The sequence below is a fragment of the Atractosteus spatula genome, chromosome 12 (assembly GCF_055471065.1).
Source record: "Atractosteus spatula isolate fAtrSpa1 chromosome 12, fAtrSpa1.hap1, whole genome shotgun sequence".
In the NCBI taxonomy this organism is placed as follows: domain Eukaryota; kingdom Metazoa; phylum Chordata; class Actinopteri; order Semionotiformes; family Lepisosteidae; genus Atractosteus; species Atractosteus spatula.
Window position 1 is genome coordinate 44,630,982 of NC_142717.1, and position 15,679 is coordinate 44,646,660.

Genomic DNA, 15,679 nt, shown 5'->3' on the forward strand with positions numbered 1-15,679 from the left:
GGTTGGTCCTATGCCTGGAAGGAGGTGTACATGACAAAATAATAAATTCCCGGCCACTTTTGGCTGGAAGGTGTTAAAACACATTTTTAAATAGATTGATTTATTACAACATTTCCTTTATTTTTTATTATTCATTTTTTTTTTCAGCCGGCACGTTAATCATCCCTCATTTATATTTAGGCTTTGTCAAAGCTCACAAGGTTTCACAGGGGCCCACTCTGAGGCTGACTACTGAGTTTAGCCATATGTGGCTTTTCTCTAGATCAAAACGATTTTTTTAGGTATTTCAGCCTGGTCTCTGCTCTGGCTCAGAAATCAACTTAGTCAACTTTTTTATAAAAAAATACCAGCACTTGCAGCCCTCCTCGGAGTGGCCTTTCTAGCCATGCCTGCTGCAAATTCAAATTCCTAAGCTGTCCACATGTTTAGAATCATCATGCAAAGTTTTAGGCACGTTTAATTGCAGAGGCACTTTTTAACTCTCAAGCAAGACCAGCAAAATATGTGGAGAGTCAGCTCTATTTCAAAGCCGGCAACTCAGCATCTTGGCGGGGCAGGACTCAACCCCTGTCTCAGAGGGAGAGCACAAAGCGTTTGATCCCATAGAGTGTGCCCACAGGCTTGCAGTTGTTTAAAAGCAAGTGGAACAGTGCTCCGTGCGACGGATCTCTTTGTGACCCAAGCTTAGCATGCTATATTCTATACAGGTTCATAGGCCGTTCGTATTTTCTGTAATGAACGGCGTGCATGACGGTGTTCTTCAGCTGTCAGTTCGGGGGAATTCAGCCTTCATTTCGCCCTGACGACCATCAGCCATGACTGCCTCTGCCTCAAACCCTGACACAATTGGAACCACATCAGCACAAATCCACAGGGCTGAGATCAGACTGGCAAAACGCCCGCTGATCAACGAGCTTCCTGCGACCCCATATAGAGGAAGGGCAGCTTTTAAAAGAATAAAATGTTCTTATTAATTGGAAAGTGAGCAAAGCTTTTGTAATGATCCAGGAGTTCGAAGAACCCTCTTGCTGAGACAAGGGGGGAAAGGCAAGCAGCTGGCCAGTGCATATTATTGATACAGTTATTGCCGGTATTCACAGCTAATGATAAGCTGCCTCATCAACGGCATCTGAAAAGAAAAGGCAAGTGAAATCAGCTTATGAGTCAGAATGCTCTCTTTATCAGGGGAAAGCTTGGAGCCCAGGGTGTAATAAAAGGCAAATCCACAAGAATCTGATAGGAGTATTGAAAATCCTCAAGAGCACTGACAAAGTCTACCCAGAGGACTTCTGCGAAACGAGCAGTGAACCATGACCCAGGGGGCACAAGCAGCAAACATTGAAGCGCATTTACAAGCGAGAATAGAAGGCACTTCATTACCCATAATAACTTCAGGGTCGTGGGAATATCGAACAAGCTACAGTACATGGCCAAGTGGTTAAAGCTGATACTTGGTTTCTTTCACAAAACAGCTGGAGGAGATCGTTGGATCAATTACCTAACTATTAAACAGGTGAGATGGGTCTAGTGGCCTCCTCTCGTTTACAGGTTTTCGTGTGTTCTTAAGAGTCACATTTAAAGAAAAGTGCTGGTTTATTCACAAAATGCCCAGTAAGTAACAGAATAAGCACAATGTGTAGTCAATTAGTGAATAAGTTCTCCTCGAAGTCCCAGGAAGACAATCCCGAGAGAAGGAGAAAAGACTCCAGCTTCCTTCAAGCTCTGCTAGACCTGAAGGGAGGAGGACCAGGAGTCTGACTCTTATACCAGGTGCTCCTCCCTCTTGCTTCCACAAGTAGTGTTTCTTAAAGGGAGGTTGTGCTTTTACAATCGGACCGCAATAACCAATCCAAATACACCACAAGCATCACCTCTTTCCAAAACAGCAGGCGATTTTTTAATAGCTTTCTATTTCTTGAAACAGGAAATTTTGGAAGTGCTAGAAGAGTGGTTAACTTTTTACTTTGACGTGAGGAAATGATGGGGTAACCAGCTTCCCTCCAGGCCACATGAGGGCACTACAGAAGCTCACCTGCAGCCAGCTGGTTTCTTCTCCAATGTCTGAAGTGTCTGGTTAAACCCTGAACAGTTTTGGAGTATGAAGCCTAAGTGTTAGTTAACTCCCAAACAGGAATAAAACATAAACACATACAGTACCTAGTCCTTTTCACACCTGGGTACATTTTCACCCAAATGTATTTTTTCACCTTGTATGTCTGCTTGTATCCCAGAGTGCAGTGTGGACAAGGTAAAGGCAGCAGTCTTGCTTTTTTGTGCATGTTCTTGTTTGCTTTGTAAAGCGGTCAGTCATGATTGCTTCCTAGACACAGCTACAGTATACACTTCAAGCTCTGCTAGACCTGAGGAAAATTCCTTTTAAAGTGCCACACTTTATTTTCCCTCCTAGCTAAGAAACCCTGTCCTTGAAGTGTCATGTAAAGATGACTGATTGAGCTTTCTTGAGCAAACTGTAACTAAACAGAATTCTTTATTTCATCAGATCAATCAAGTGAGAACTAAGAATTCTCACTTACAATGGCAATCAAGACCACTTATACAGTACAGCAGCACTGTTCATTTTACTCAGTAATAAACCCTCTCGGAATTTGAAGCAGAATTTGAAAGTCCTAATTCACAATTACACTGGGAAGAATCCATTAAGCCACAGATACTCATTTTCAAACTGAACATCCCACTATCTTTAAACAAATTTTAGAATCCTCACACTCTGCTTTCACAGAACTGAACAATGGTTCTCATTGAGGTAGAATAAGACTTTTCAGGCTTTACGACATCATGACCGTTGGAATGAATGGGGACCAGAGCACCATAAAAACGTCTGACTCGCATAAAGGTATTAAATCCCACCATAATTCCCAAAGCTATGTCATAATTATGAAATAATGCCAACTTCATAATTGTTAAATATTAAATCCCTTCCAACCTCAGGCAGGTCTTCATGCAGCCCCAATCTCGGTTTGCCTGGAGTCCAGCCGGGGCCTTTGAAGACCACAGATAATTTGTTTGTGACGCCTGGAGTATTCCAGAATGAGTCCCAGATATAGAGATAGTGATGAAACTAAAATAAAAAAAACAAACAGAGAAATAAGATACACAAATAACACCTTAGAATGTTCAATGTCTGAAGATGCGTGACAATTCTACAGTCATTTATTATGATTATTGACTGACTGGTTGACATCAAATAAATCAATGATATCAAGGAGATTGCATACATTTAAATCTATTTGACAAAGATTAAAAGGGGGAATTGATTATATTCTTCATTGTTTAGTTTTAATTCCATTTGATAAGCACTGTTGTGAGCACACATCCCATTTTTCACCATTGTTTTTTCATTTTCTAACTATTCCCTAATTAAAATCTCAGTGCTGTTTATTGTTTTCTGTACTCAGGGAATTTAAAACTAAATGCATGATGTTTTGTTAGAAAACTGCTTCCCACTGCAGACTGTGTAACATTCAACAGAAGCCTGGACTTTCTCAAGATAAAAATGGGTTTCCTAACCACTTGCCTTCATCGGAATCACAGAAATTAAATGAAATGTAACTTTGCTCTTTTGATTTCTTAATGTATTAACACGTTTTTATTGATGCACTCATAATCAGAATATGATCTGCCCCAGACTCTGTGTTACTGGCAAAAAGAATAAAAGTGTTTTACCCACACCTGTCTTTCTTTACAGTGGCTTTTGAGGTTCATTCTCACTGAAACATCCCATGAGAGCCACATATTGTATAGACCATCTCTCTGTTATCTCTGTCTGCAGACAACTCAAAATATCGCATTTAACAAGTAAAAAAGATGCAAACTTGACATAACAAATGTGGGTAAATATGCCCCCAAAAAGGTGCTGTTCACGACTTCTACAGTGATGTTAGATCCTACTGTGCTGTGCTACTGTGCTATACCTAATAGCATAATGGTTTTGTCCGTATTAAGGGTCAATTGGAAAACGGACTTGTCTCTAAGGTCACTGCAACTTCCTCATATCAGACCTTTGCTATCTCTGGAAGTGTGTTTCTTTGGCAGACAGCATATTTAATAATAGTTCCCAGACTAATGTACCTGACCCCTGAAAAAAATAATGCATATTCTAAAACTGTAATAAGGCAATTTAATTCACAACAGATTTCAATGAACAGCCAAAGGACAAAAGCAAATAAAAGACACACAGTACTCACGTTACTCATAGTACTAAACATAGACAATGCAAAGGATTACCTGCACCCAAAGGAGTTCAAAAGAGTTGATTGGATGAGTCAGACCATAAAGAACTTTCTCTCCCTCTGGAGCAAATGTACCTGTTGAGCCGGAAATCACAGTTAAATTCAGCAATATACTGTAGTTATAAGAGACCAAGTAGAATATACTAAGGTCTCTTCTTAAGTCTCTTCAAAATTTTAATACATGTAATTTATTACAGGACAAGAAGTAAGCAGAGAACAAACAATTAGCTGAAAGCCAGGCATTTGACTAACAGTTGAGATAAAGGCTACTTTATAGTGCATATATTAGGCTGCAGGAATATTCATATCTAGGTCACAAAGTCATTTTAACTTCAGATGACTCTTGTCTTTTATTTAATTTTTCTTTGAATAATGCATTGATGTGTGTAAACTCACCAAAAAGCCGGTCCCATATAATTAAAGTTCCTCCATAGTTCTTGTCGATGCAATAAGGATTTCGCCCTGTGTTTGACAGGAGAATATTTACTGTGTACATTGATGACCATGTACAGGTACTGTATGAAGGGTGTACTGTGAATAATAGTAAACAAAGTTCTAATAAAACAGCATTATTATGCCTCCAATTACAGTATTTTTCTTTATAAAATGTTATTGTCATGTAATGTTATTGTCGTGTACAGTAAAGGTAATCAGGATAAAAGCTTGTTAAAGCAATCCTATTGTTATGGCTCATCAAAGTCACAAAGCTAAATTTCACCTTGAAAATAACACGCCTTTCTCCTCATGGGATGTTTCTCCATCAATGGTTTTGCATGCTCAAGTTGTCAGAACAGGCTTGGCCAGAGGGGAGTTCTTGAAACTTCTAGAACATTCTCAGAGGCCCCAAGCTTCTACCACATTCCCAGAAGTCCGAGACCTCTGGAATGTTCTGAGAGGCCCGAGGCTTCTAGAACATCCTCAGAAGCCAGAAAACATCCTGAAAATTCTCAGAGGCCCATAGCTTCTCAGGACACCTCTGAAAACCAATTCAAAATTTGCTTGCATTGGATGTGATTTCCTCTGTGTTAACCTTTGGATCTGCTGCTTCATTGCATCTTCCTGAAGATCACTTCATAACCATAAAGGTACAGTATAAAGGTATATATAAAACAATAAAGTACTGAATTTTCTTATCTGACTTACTTGAGCACTAGGTACAGTATACTCATGGTTTCTCTATACAGTATGGTATAGGAAAATTTCTTCTCAATATACACATTGTTATCGGTGAACAGGAACTTCTCCCTGTGAATAAGATGACCTGGTGTACAGTATATACAGTGCGGTATGTATTTTACTAGGAAAACCTTCTAGCTTAGTGTGTTTTAAATCTACAAGGATTTAAAAGTTAGACCTCACAGCATTTTTGGAACACCAAGAGCTAATTAATATTTATTCCCATACTCAGAATCTATTTCATTTCATTTACTCACCATGATGAACCCTGTGGTGGCTTGGGGTATTCATAATCAGCTCCACTGGCCCTAGATTACTAACGAGCTGAAGAGGGAAAATATACAATCATTTCAGGGCCATTACAAAAGCACATTACACAGAAAATTTAAATTGTAATTAAATTCATATCCCAAGGTGTAGGGCTGACACATACAGTACATGCATCTGTATTTATAAAAACAATAATATACAGTACTTACTGTACAGTATGTTATAATGACATGATAACATAAATAAGCCTTCAAAGTCTAAATTCCCTCTGATTCATTCTGGTAAGCCTACAGAGAGGTAACAGGCTATAAATTAAATAAGAGTTTTTAGAGAGATTAAACAGAATGGCTGCAGACTTAAGACATAACGTCCAAAAAGGTCCAACACATGGCTCACTGTGGCATTAGTTCTCTTCCAGTATTAATATAAAACACCCAAATATGCATTAACATGTACAGTAGATATGGGTAGCTATGTTAATATGTGTGCTGCGTGGAAGGCACAAGCAGGGGTTACAGTCCATGCTGAAAAGTAGAAAGAAGAAAAAACACAGTGTATTAGCTGGGAAGTCTTTCTTGGATGCATGGGAGAATAAGGCAGGGATAAGACAAAAGGACTGACTAAGGAGAACGAAATGAAAGAATGTGAGAATGTGTGGGGTGTGACAGAAGAGGTGCAAAGATATTGACGTCAGGGAACTAACTCCAGTGTGTAATAAGTGTGAAAGGTAGAAATCTGTACATGATGGAGAGATTGGCAAAGAAATTAGTCAATCATTTCTTCCAAGAGAGCCGGGGTAAAGTGCAAACCTAGTTTAAGGATCATTTTAGCTTCTGATATCTTACTGGAGAAAGTCTCTTAGAATCCCCAAGAAAGGACAGACAGTCCTTCATGCTTCCTTCCTTCGGTCACCCCTTCACAGCATGACAGTGCAGCCATGCTTGGAGGATCTTTAACCCTCATGGCTCTGACGTGTTCCATGAAACGGTCAGCCAGTCGTCCTCATGTTTCTCTAATGCAAATGGCAGCTGCAATTACTAAGACTGCTGTACGAACAAGATGCCCTCTGGGTGATCTTGAAATGGCCTTTATGGTTGTGCTGCCGTATAAGCAGTTGCAGGTGATCCAGCAGTTCCTGTTACAACAAAGAGTGCTTTCTGCGGACAGAGACTAGGAATGGTGTGTATTTAGAAGAAATTCCTGAAGTCATAACAACAAAACTTAGGTTTGGTCATTTCTAGCAATAATAAAGTGTTCATTTCTAAGACTGCCTCCTACTGGTTGCAGGAATGGAGTCTCTATATAGCAATAGATGTTCAATTGTTGTGATTTTCCAGTGGTAGAGACTACTCAGGAATGCATAGCACCAGGAAAGCTTAATGTCGGTGTCGAGTAAAACTTTGAAATCCTTTTCAGTTCTTGATTTATACCCACCCAAGTGTTTTCGTATCTGATGAGGCAGTTCTCAACTCAAATAACCATGGAAAGACTGAGGTAGCCAGATTTCCAAAACAGAGACAGAAAGAACAATATTTATAGATTAGAAGTAAAACAATCTGCAGAAGATGGAAAGTACCAAAATCATGAAAAACTCAACGGGGGGGGAAATGGCAGATCATTCTGTCATAGAAGGTCTGTAATGTTGCACCCTCATTATTAGGACAAAACGTAAAATATCTCTCTTACAACAGAGGCAGGGGAATGCAGGTCCCAAACACACTAAATCATTTTACCACCCAGTTTATCCAAACATGAGATGTACACTATATGACTTTCCTGCAGGAAGAAGTCAGAGATTAAGGTGAATCCCAACCACTGCAGAATTAAGAGCTCCTTGAAACTGAATATTTAATTCATCAGTCCCCATGGCACGAGAATCTAAAGCATCCAAACAAACATAGGAAATACAAATCCATGCCGATAAGATTTTGCATGTGGTGAAATTTGTATTGCATGTGTCAATCATATGCCTGGATCTGAAAAGGGTTCCCGAGCTTTTTGTACAGTTTGTGCTGCAACAGTGTTTGCAACATTTAGGCTTTTGGAACGTTTACAAAGTTGACATTTAATAAAGTTGCCAGTCTAGATCACTGACATAAATCAATAAGAACAGTTGGTCAAATATTATTGTATGTGGTGTGTCATAAATAACCTCACACCAATTTGAGGTTTCCTTTAACCAGTTCTCAGTTCAAGTGAACTATATTCCTACAGCTTTCAGTCTGAGAATTAACTGTTTGTGTGGAACTTTAATAAAACCTTCTGGAGATCTAAAAGTATCATGCGATATGCTCTGATTTTATTTGTTGTTGCTGTTGCTTGGTAAAAGATGTCTAGTAAGATGAATAAGTATTTTTCAAAATCCGTGCTGGCTAACTCCTAGAAAGCTGTTATCATTTAATTTTCTACTTTGACCTTTATGACACCCTTAACTTATTTAACAGAGATAAGACTGAGCAGTCACTTATCACCTTGTCTTTTGTGGACATAAGAAAGGTTACAAACAAGAAACCATTGACCTATCTACAGTGAATTGTTTGGTTGATGCAATACATTGACAAAGTATGTTCCTTCCTAAATATAAAGCACATTGGTATCCATCAGAAAAAAACACTATTATAAAGGAATTCTAACTATTATTATATTATCTGTTTTTCATTACTGGACAGCTGTTCTGGGTTCAAAAAACTCCAACAAAGTTAAACTGAATTGGCCTTCTCTAAATCCATGTTGACTATACCCTAGAGCCTCACTGCCATACAGATGGTCCTCTTGAATAGTTCTAATCTTCATTTCCATAACTTTACAGTACATGTAATGGAACTCAGTTCAGTTTATTTGTCATGTGCACAAGTGCAATGAAATGCTTATTTGCATGTACCATATGCTGCTCAAATACAAAGGCATTAAAGGAATAACCAGAAACATAAACAGAACAGCAGCAGCAACAACAAGTTAAATATCATAGAACTTTAAAAAATTTAGACAAGCAGTGTGAGAAGAAAACCATCAGTGTGAGCTAGTGGTAGGGGCAGAGTTAGACTTATTAGTCTATACATGTTGGTTCTGTTTTATGGAAGGGCAAAAAAATTGCAATCGTCTAGTTAATGTGAATTACCATGTCCTGAATACCTGTTGGAAGGTGTGTGCTAATGGCCTATGTATAACAGCTCTTGTTTCTTTAAGTACTATTTGGTAGAATACCATCAGACCCTGGAAGTTTGTTTATCTAAGTGCTTCTAGTACCTGTAGTACTTTTGCCTCATCTGTGCTAGTACTGTTTATACAGAAAGTTAGTCATAAGTGACTGTTGAAATATCCTAGTTAATAGGCTATGAATAAACACTCTTCACGGCTTTGAGAACAACTGAAATAACACCCCAGTGATTTGTTTAAGTGCTCCTAGTCCCTGTAATACTTAAAAATACTTAAGCCTCTGTCATAATCAGATTAATTAGTACTACATGGAGCTATTCTTTGACTGTTTATTCCTTAGAGAACAACTGCAAAAAAGACCATTCAGTATGAATTACCACTCCATTTTCATCTCCTTCAATTAATCTTTTGTAACTGTTGTTGGATCAGGAAAAGACACTTTTTTTATAGCCACTACTATTTTTTTGCCACTATAGTCATCATGTATACTATTTTTGTGTGCAGTTGAGAACGTTCCATGTTTAATTTGACACAAGTGCTTTCTTCTGAATCTCCAAATGGTGTTGACAATGAGAAGAAAACCCGGCAGTTTCACAAACAACTTAGAGTAATCACTTAAACACTACGCTTCGTGTCGCTTAAGCAGGTCAAGGTCTAAAAATAACTATCAATAAATTTGTATTTGTCTGTGTTTTCCAGAACTTTTCCCCTAAGGAAACCAATCATTTTCTCAATCGCTGTAACATGTTGATTAATTCTTGGTTAAGTATCAGGGATTTTTCACACCACAGCAGCTAAATCATTCTGTAAAGAAAGAGTAGGACTTAATTGCATGCAGACCTACCTACTGCGGACAGACTTAATAAATCCATGACACCACAATCTCTTTCCTTTCCCTTCCCACATTTTCTCACTTTTCTCCACCATTTCCGTACCAGAGCTAAGCAGTTCGATATCTATAACAATCTGCAATATCCATCTATTCGTAGACAGACAGTGAGCCAGAGCTCCACTCTACATTACAGAGCACACTCATACCCAAACAGGGACAATTTAGCGACGCTCATTAAAATAGCCAGCATGGCTGTGGACTGTGGAGGAAATTCGGACTGGGTGAATTCCAGACTTATAGAACTGCATTCTAATTCCGAGATTTGATTCCAGTAAGGACTGGTGTCTGGCAACAGCTGAGTTATATCTTGAATGAAACTAGGCATGCCATACTATACTTTCATTTTGGATTAAGCCTGAGGATTTCATTGCCAATAAACTATTTGACATCAAAAAGGCTCCGTACAGAAGGCATAAATTATATCCTTTCAAAAAAATCATTAATATTATGATGGATTTCACTAATAGAGTACTAAAAAGACGGCATTTGAGATTCATTTTTTCCCTCCGCTATCCAAGGCTGTAAAGCTGATACACCCTCAGACTAGAAAAAAGAAAAATAAAAGAATTCGTTTATGCTTCCGTGTTCAATATTTTATGAAGTCTCATTATTTTTTATTAAATGCAGGTTTTGATTTTATGCCTGCAACCATTAAGCCTTCCACTAAAACACAGAGGAGGGAACAGACTGAGATAGAGGGGGGGAGGGTGTCTTTTCAGACATTGGAGGACAAGGAACTGGCTCTTTCTCATGTTTCTGTGTGCATTCATTTTAACCAGGTTGCGTTCAACCCCTACACTGGAAATTCATTACTATCTGCTCTGAAAAAAAATGAAGAAAGCAAAGTGCTTTGATCAACTGCAAGTTAGGCTGATTAGTGGCTTGGTTATCTGTATCAAAACGTTGTTGATTTTTACAGATTTTGCAATATGAAAACTTCAAAATCTCAATACCTATAGTATAAATACTGCAGACACTGTGAAAAAACAGGTACACATAAAAAGGTATTCATCAAGAGTAAGGGTTCAGCCCTACAGCATACATTGTAGACGCTTTGCCACCTTCAGCTGCATTCCCAGGTAAAGCTCATTTAGGTGCTTTTGCACATTGCAAAATCACGGTCAATGAAAACATTGGTTTCAAATAAAAAGAACATAAAACCACAACCACTATTCTGAGACATCACACATCCGTTATGCAGAATCATGTTAGAAACATGATGCAGGAGTATAACATGCAACACAACCACTTTGTCAATTGTCTTTCGACAATGATTATTTGTGAGATACCTTAACTGGTAACTACTTTCCACACAACTGCGGCCAGTATCTCAGGAGGCAGACAGTGAGTCATTACTAGAATGCAGACCAGAGATTAGAAGAGCAGTTGCTCACAGACCTGAAAAGAGCCTCTCGTGAGACTTGCTTCATATTGCTAACTCGATTGCACAGTGAACTTTCAGTGTGTTGCTCCAGTCCATGTTAAACCCGCAATAGAGATTTAAAGTGAACACTATTAGGAAAATTCAGTCCGTAATTTACCTCTGTGTGAATCCAGAACTGGTAGAGAAGGTTGAACTGAATGTGCACAGCAAATACTGATGGAGGAATGGCCAAGGCCATGGGGAGATAGAACACCTGAGGAAAAGAAATCAGACAGTGAAAACATGTGTTGGTGTACTGTATGTAACATTGGTTAACAATGCTATTTTCTCTTTTAGAATATTATGTTACTTCTTATTATTTTATTTTAATTTATTTTATTTAATTCTAACATTATGTATACAATGCCTTCCAAACATATTAGCCAAATCGTTATTTGTATTAACGGTCCTGCATTTTGTGTTTGTGAACATTACTATGTTGATAAGTATATTAGTTTTATTTTGCGGTACTACTATGCATACAATAATAGCATGAAGTCTGCTCCCCACACTCTTTCCTGCATTGGTCTTTTGATGTTTTATAGCATCTCAAAATTTTGAATGCTTTTACTTTGAGCTCTTGACTATTGTGGGGGTGTCCTGACTTCAGTTTTTTTTCCTCCAGCAGGAAAAATACATGGTCAATTGCACTTAAATCAGCCTAGATGCACAGTAGCGTTGGACAGCCTAAAGAATGTCCACTTTTTTTCTCTTGATAAACTCTTTCTTTGCATTGGTCATTGTCATGTTGGTTTATAAAGCACTGTCGAATATGCATGGAAACATTTTCATCTACTGTACATTAGCAGACAGAATGTTTCTGTAAGCTTCAGAATTCACTCTGCTGCTGTCATCATTAGTCACATCATCAATAAAGACCAGTGAGTCAGTTCCACAGGCAGCCATGCATGCCCAGGCCATGACATGACCTCCACCAGGCTTCAGAATCTGCTTGGAAGTACAGATATGAGCCAGAATTAATACAAAGATGGGCCAGAAGAGCATGGAACTTTTATGGAAATATGAGACCAAGATAAAGCTTCACCAAAGTGATGAAAAGGTGAAAGAAATGAACTGCAGATGCTCCAAAGAAGAGCATTTCATCAGTGAAGCATAGCCTAGCTGAGACATGAACAGCTGACTCTGGAACAGGCTCACTTGTTGTCATTTTCAGGTGGAGACGTCAGGAATTGATTCAATTGCATTAGGTAGGAACTTTAGGTAGGCCAGATTGTAACACATGGGATTGGAATTTAGCCAGGACATGGGGAGCCAACATCCCTAAGAAGCTAAAAATTGACAACACACCTCAAGCTAGGAAAAGCCAAATTTCTGTTTCAAATAGCATTAGCATTGGGGAGGCACAAGTGCTGCAATTATCAGAAACAGTAACACAAACACATCTCCAGGACCTAATGGAATTTTACCGAACGTGCTTAAGAAAATAAAAGATGTCATTGAACGTTAACAAAACTCTTTCAACAGTCACACACAGCAGAGGCAATACCCCTTATCAATGTGGCACCCATCCATAACAAGGGCAGCAAAGCTAACCAAATAGCTCTAAACCAATACATTCACCTCTAAAACTTGTAACCTTATGTAAAAAATAATTCATGGACATGAATAACCCATGTGGCAGCAATAAAATCATGGATATCATTGACATCTGCATTTCCTTTGCCTTTTCTGTCCACCAGCTGTTCTCCACGTCATGAATTATCCTTTAGTCCTCTTTTTTGCTTGTCTGTGTGCCAGCCTCTTCTGCTTCAAGTTTGGCTCCCTCTGCCATGCACAGAAAGACTTGTGCTTGTCATCAATAAGTTCAATATTCATCTGGTCATTTTCATCAAACCAATCCTGTCGTTTCCTGCTACAGTATCAAATCATCTCACTGCAGCTGTTAGTGATATCTGCCCTGCGGTTTTCCTAAGCAGTACAGTATGAACGTTTCTTCTCTGTTCTTGGTTGAGGCTTGAGAGCTCTTTCCTATTGCTTTCTTCTCATTTTGGTTGAATCCTTCAGTGTTTTGATTTTCCATGAACATGTACTTCTTCTGGTGCTGATGCTGGCCAAGTTCAAAATGTTTTTTTTGTGATCTGCATGTCACCAGGCTCTTACCCAGGAGGTGCACTGCTGTGTTAGAGACTGTCTCAGGGCTGTGGATAAATTATAATCTTCAGAGCTGTGATGCACCTGGTGAGCTGCCCACATTATATTCACTTCTGTGGAAGAGAAGGAAAGATGTACAGTACATGGTTTTGAATACTGGTTAACAGATATTAAAACATGCACATATAAACCTTTAACATATTCTGATCGCAGCTACTGTACAGTATATCACCCTGCAGCTTACAACCAGCACCCCACTGAAGCTCAGCAGGTCAATAAATGGATGGGAGAGCTCCTGGGAAAGCTAAGGCTGCTGCTGGAAGAGGCGTTAGTGGAGCCAGTAGAGGGTACTCTTCCTGTGGTCTGTGTGGGTCCTAATGCCCCAGTATAGTGACGGGGACATTATATTGTAAAAAGGCATCGTCCTTCGAATGAGATGTAAAACCGTGGTCCTGACTCTCTGTGGTCATTAAAAATCCCAGGGAATTTCTCAAAAAGAGTAGGGGTGTTACCCTGGCGTCCTGGCCAAATTTCCCATTGGCCCTTACCTATCATGCACTCCTAATAATGCCCCTCTATGAAATGGCTTCATCACTCTGCTCTCCTCCCCACTGAGAGCTGGTATGTGATCAGCGGACTGGCGCACTGTGGCTGCCGTCGCATCATCCAGGTGGGACTGCACACTGGTGGTGGTGGAGGAGAGTCCCCACTACCTGTAAAGCGCTTTGAGAGGAGTGTCCAGAAAGCCCTATGTAAATGTAAGGAATAATCATGCAGCATGAGACAAGAAAACCCCAAAGACAACATGTAATGACCATAGTGACTCATGGAGACTGTGGGCAATCCTCCTCAAGTTCTGCTGATTTTCCCAAACTGAGTCAAAGTAATATTGGACATCTGACTAAACAGAATTGCATATATTGAGCATATACTGAACACATTTATTTTTCCTTTATTTATGCATTTATGTTGTTAGAAAAACAATGTATGCACATATTTTATATTAATGAAATGTTTTTGGAGTTGTGTTCATTAATTTATCATTCCTAACTGACCATGATACATGTTGACTCACTTAGCTGCATGAGCATTAAATCACTTCCTCCGTGTGATCAGGCTACTGCTGATGAGGTGAGTAAACCCGTTCCATGTGAAACCTTCAAAGAAAGGAACCAACAGACCCTCCTTATCAGAAGAACCACACCTTCATGCCATCAGCATGCCATGCCATCAGCATGTTAGAGCAGTGCCTCAGGTGAATGTGCCACAAGCGGAGCCAAGTCTTCTGTAGCAATAAATCAGTTGTGTGTCAACCACCTTGACAGATGTCACTATAGAACTCTACATGTACTGTAGTTCAGGGCAACCTGACTGCAAGATGGGGAATGGTGCCTTTCTTACTAGAAACTTTTATTTGAATAAATTTGATCGACCATGGATGCCCTGCTTTTCAGGTATGAGCCCCATTGAACATTGAATTTTGGAATGAGCTGGGATGACTTGCGACCTCTAGGGCCCAGACACCAGTGAACTGGCACAGGCTTGTCCAGGTTCTACAAGAAGAATGGGACCGAGTCCCACAAGACAGCATCTGCAACCTGGAGCTGAGCATGTGTCACAGATGTACATCTTATATTTATTCCACCTGCGGCCACGGACACAGACAATGACCTGCGACTTTCACAGAAACTACCCTGTTGATGACGAATGTTATTCAGCATTAATCAGCACAACAAATGAAATGTCTGTTTGATAAACTTCCGGTACCCTTGCAATAAACAAGTTGTCGTTTTTCTGATAATGATGCTGTGAATTTGTTGAAGGTAGAAATTTCTTTTGATGCTCAGCACATGTGCAGAAAAACACATTAGTGGCTTCAAGAAGATTTTTGGGGGGCATGCACTATCCTTTTTCTTCTAATGATTGTGATTGCAACCTGGCCACTGAATCATTTCATTTTCATTATACAGTACATCTCAAGTCAGGTATTGTGTTCTTAACAAGCTCCCAACACACTTTTCCGTTTTACCGTACGTTGACAGATTATGGTGACAATGTTCTTCCTTCTGCCTTGAACTCACCTTTTTTGTACCACAGTTCTGTTATGGAGATGTTTTCAAGCCTCCTCTGAATAAACCTACCACTGTCAGGTGGACAGTATTGATAACACTAGCTTAGGGCTGGTCAATCCTGACTTCAGAGGACTGGCATGTGCCCAGGTCTTCATTCCAGTTCAGCTCTTAATCAAACCAAGTTGGCTAATTGGCTCCTAACAGGCTAACTGTGCTGACTACCGACTCTTAATATGCTACATCAGGTAATTAGTGGGAATTCAACAGCATCTCCAACCTCTTCAGCTGCTAGTGCTTGAAAACTGGTCCTCCAGGACCAGGATTGCAC

The 15,679-nt window shown here is 39.5% G+C and overlaps 1 protein-coding gene across 2 annotated transcripts in view; it reads right to left on the reverse strand.

The window, feature by feature from the left end:
* Positions 1–15,679, reverse strand: part of agmo (alkylglycerol monooxygenase) — a 61,236-nt gene that overhangs the window by 18,256 nt on the left and 27,301 nt on the right. For both annotated transcript variants that reach the window (XM_088929143.1, XM_088929144.1), the window contains 6 exons: positions 13,289–13,392; positions 11,286–11,381; positions 5,684–5,750; positions 4,647–4,712; positions 4,246–4,325; positions 2,945–3,079 (listed from right to left, as the gene is read on the reverse strand). In XM_088929143.1, the coding sequence (XP_088785269.1) occupies positions 2,945–3,079; positions 4,246–4,325; positions 4,647–4,712; positions 5,684–5,750; positions 11,286–11,381; positions 13,289–13,392 (548 nt within the window). The remainder of the gene's footprint in view (positions 1–2,944; positions 3,080–4,245; positions 4,326–4,646; positions 4,713–5,683; positions 5,751–11,285; positions 11,382–13,288; positions 13,393–15,679) is intronic.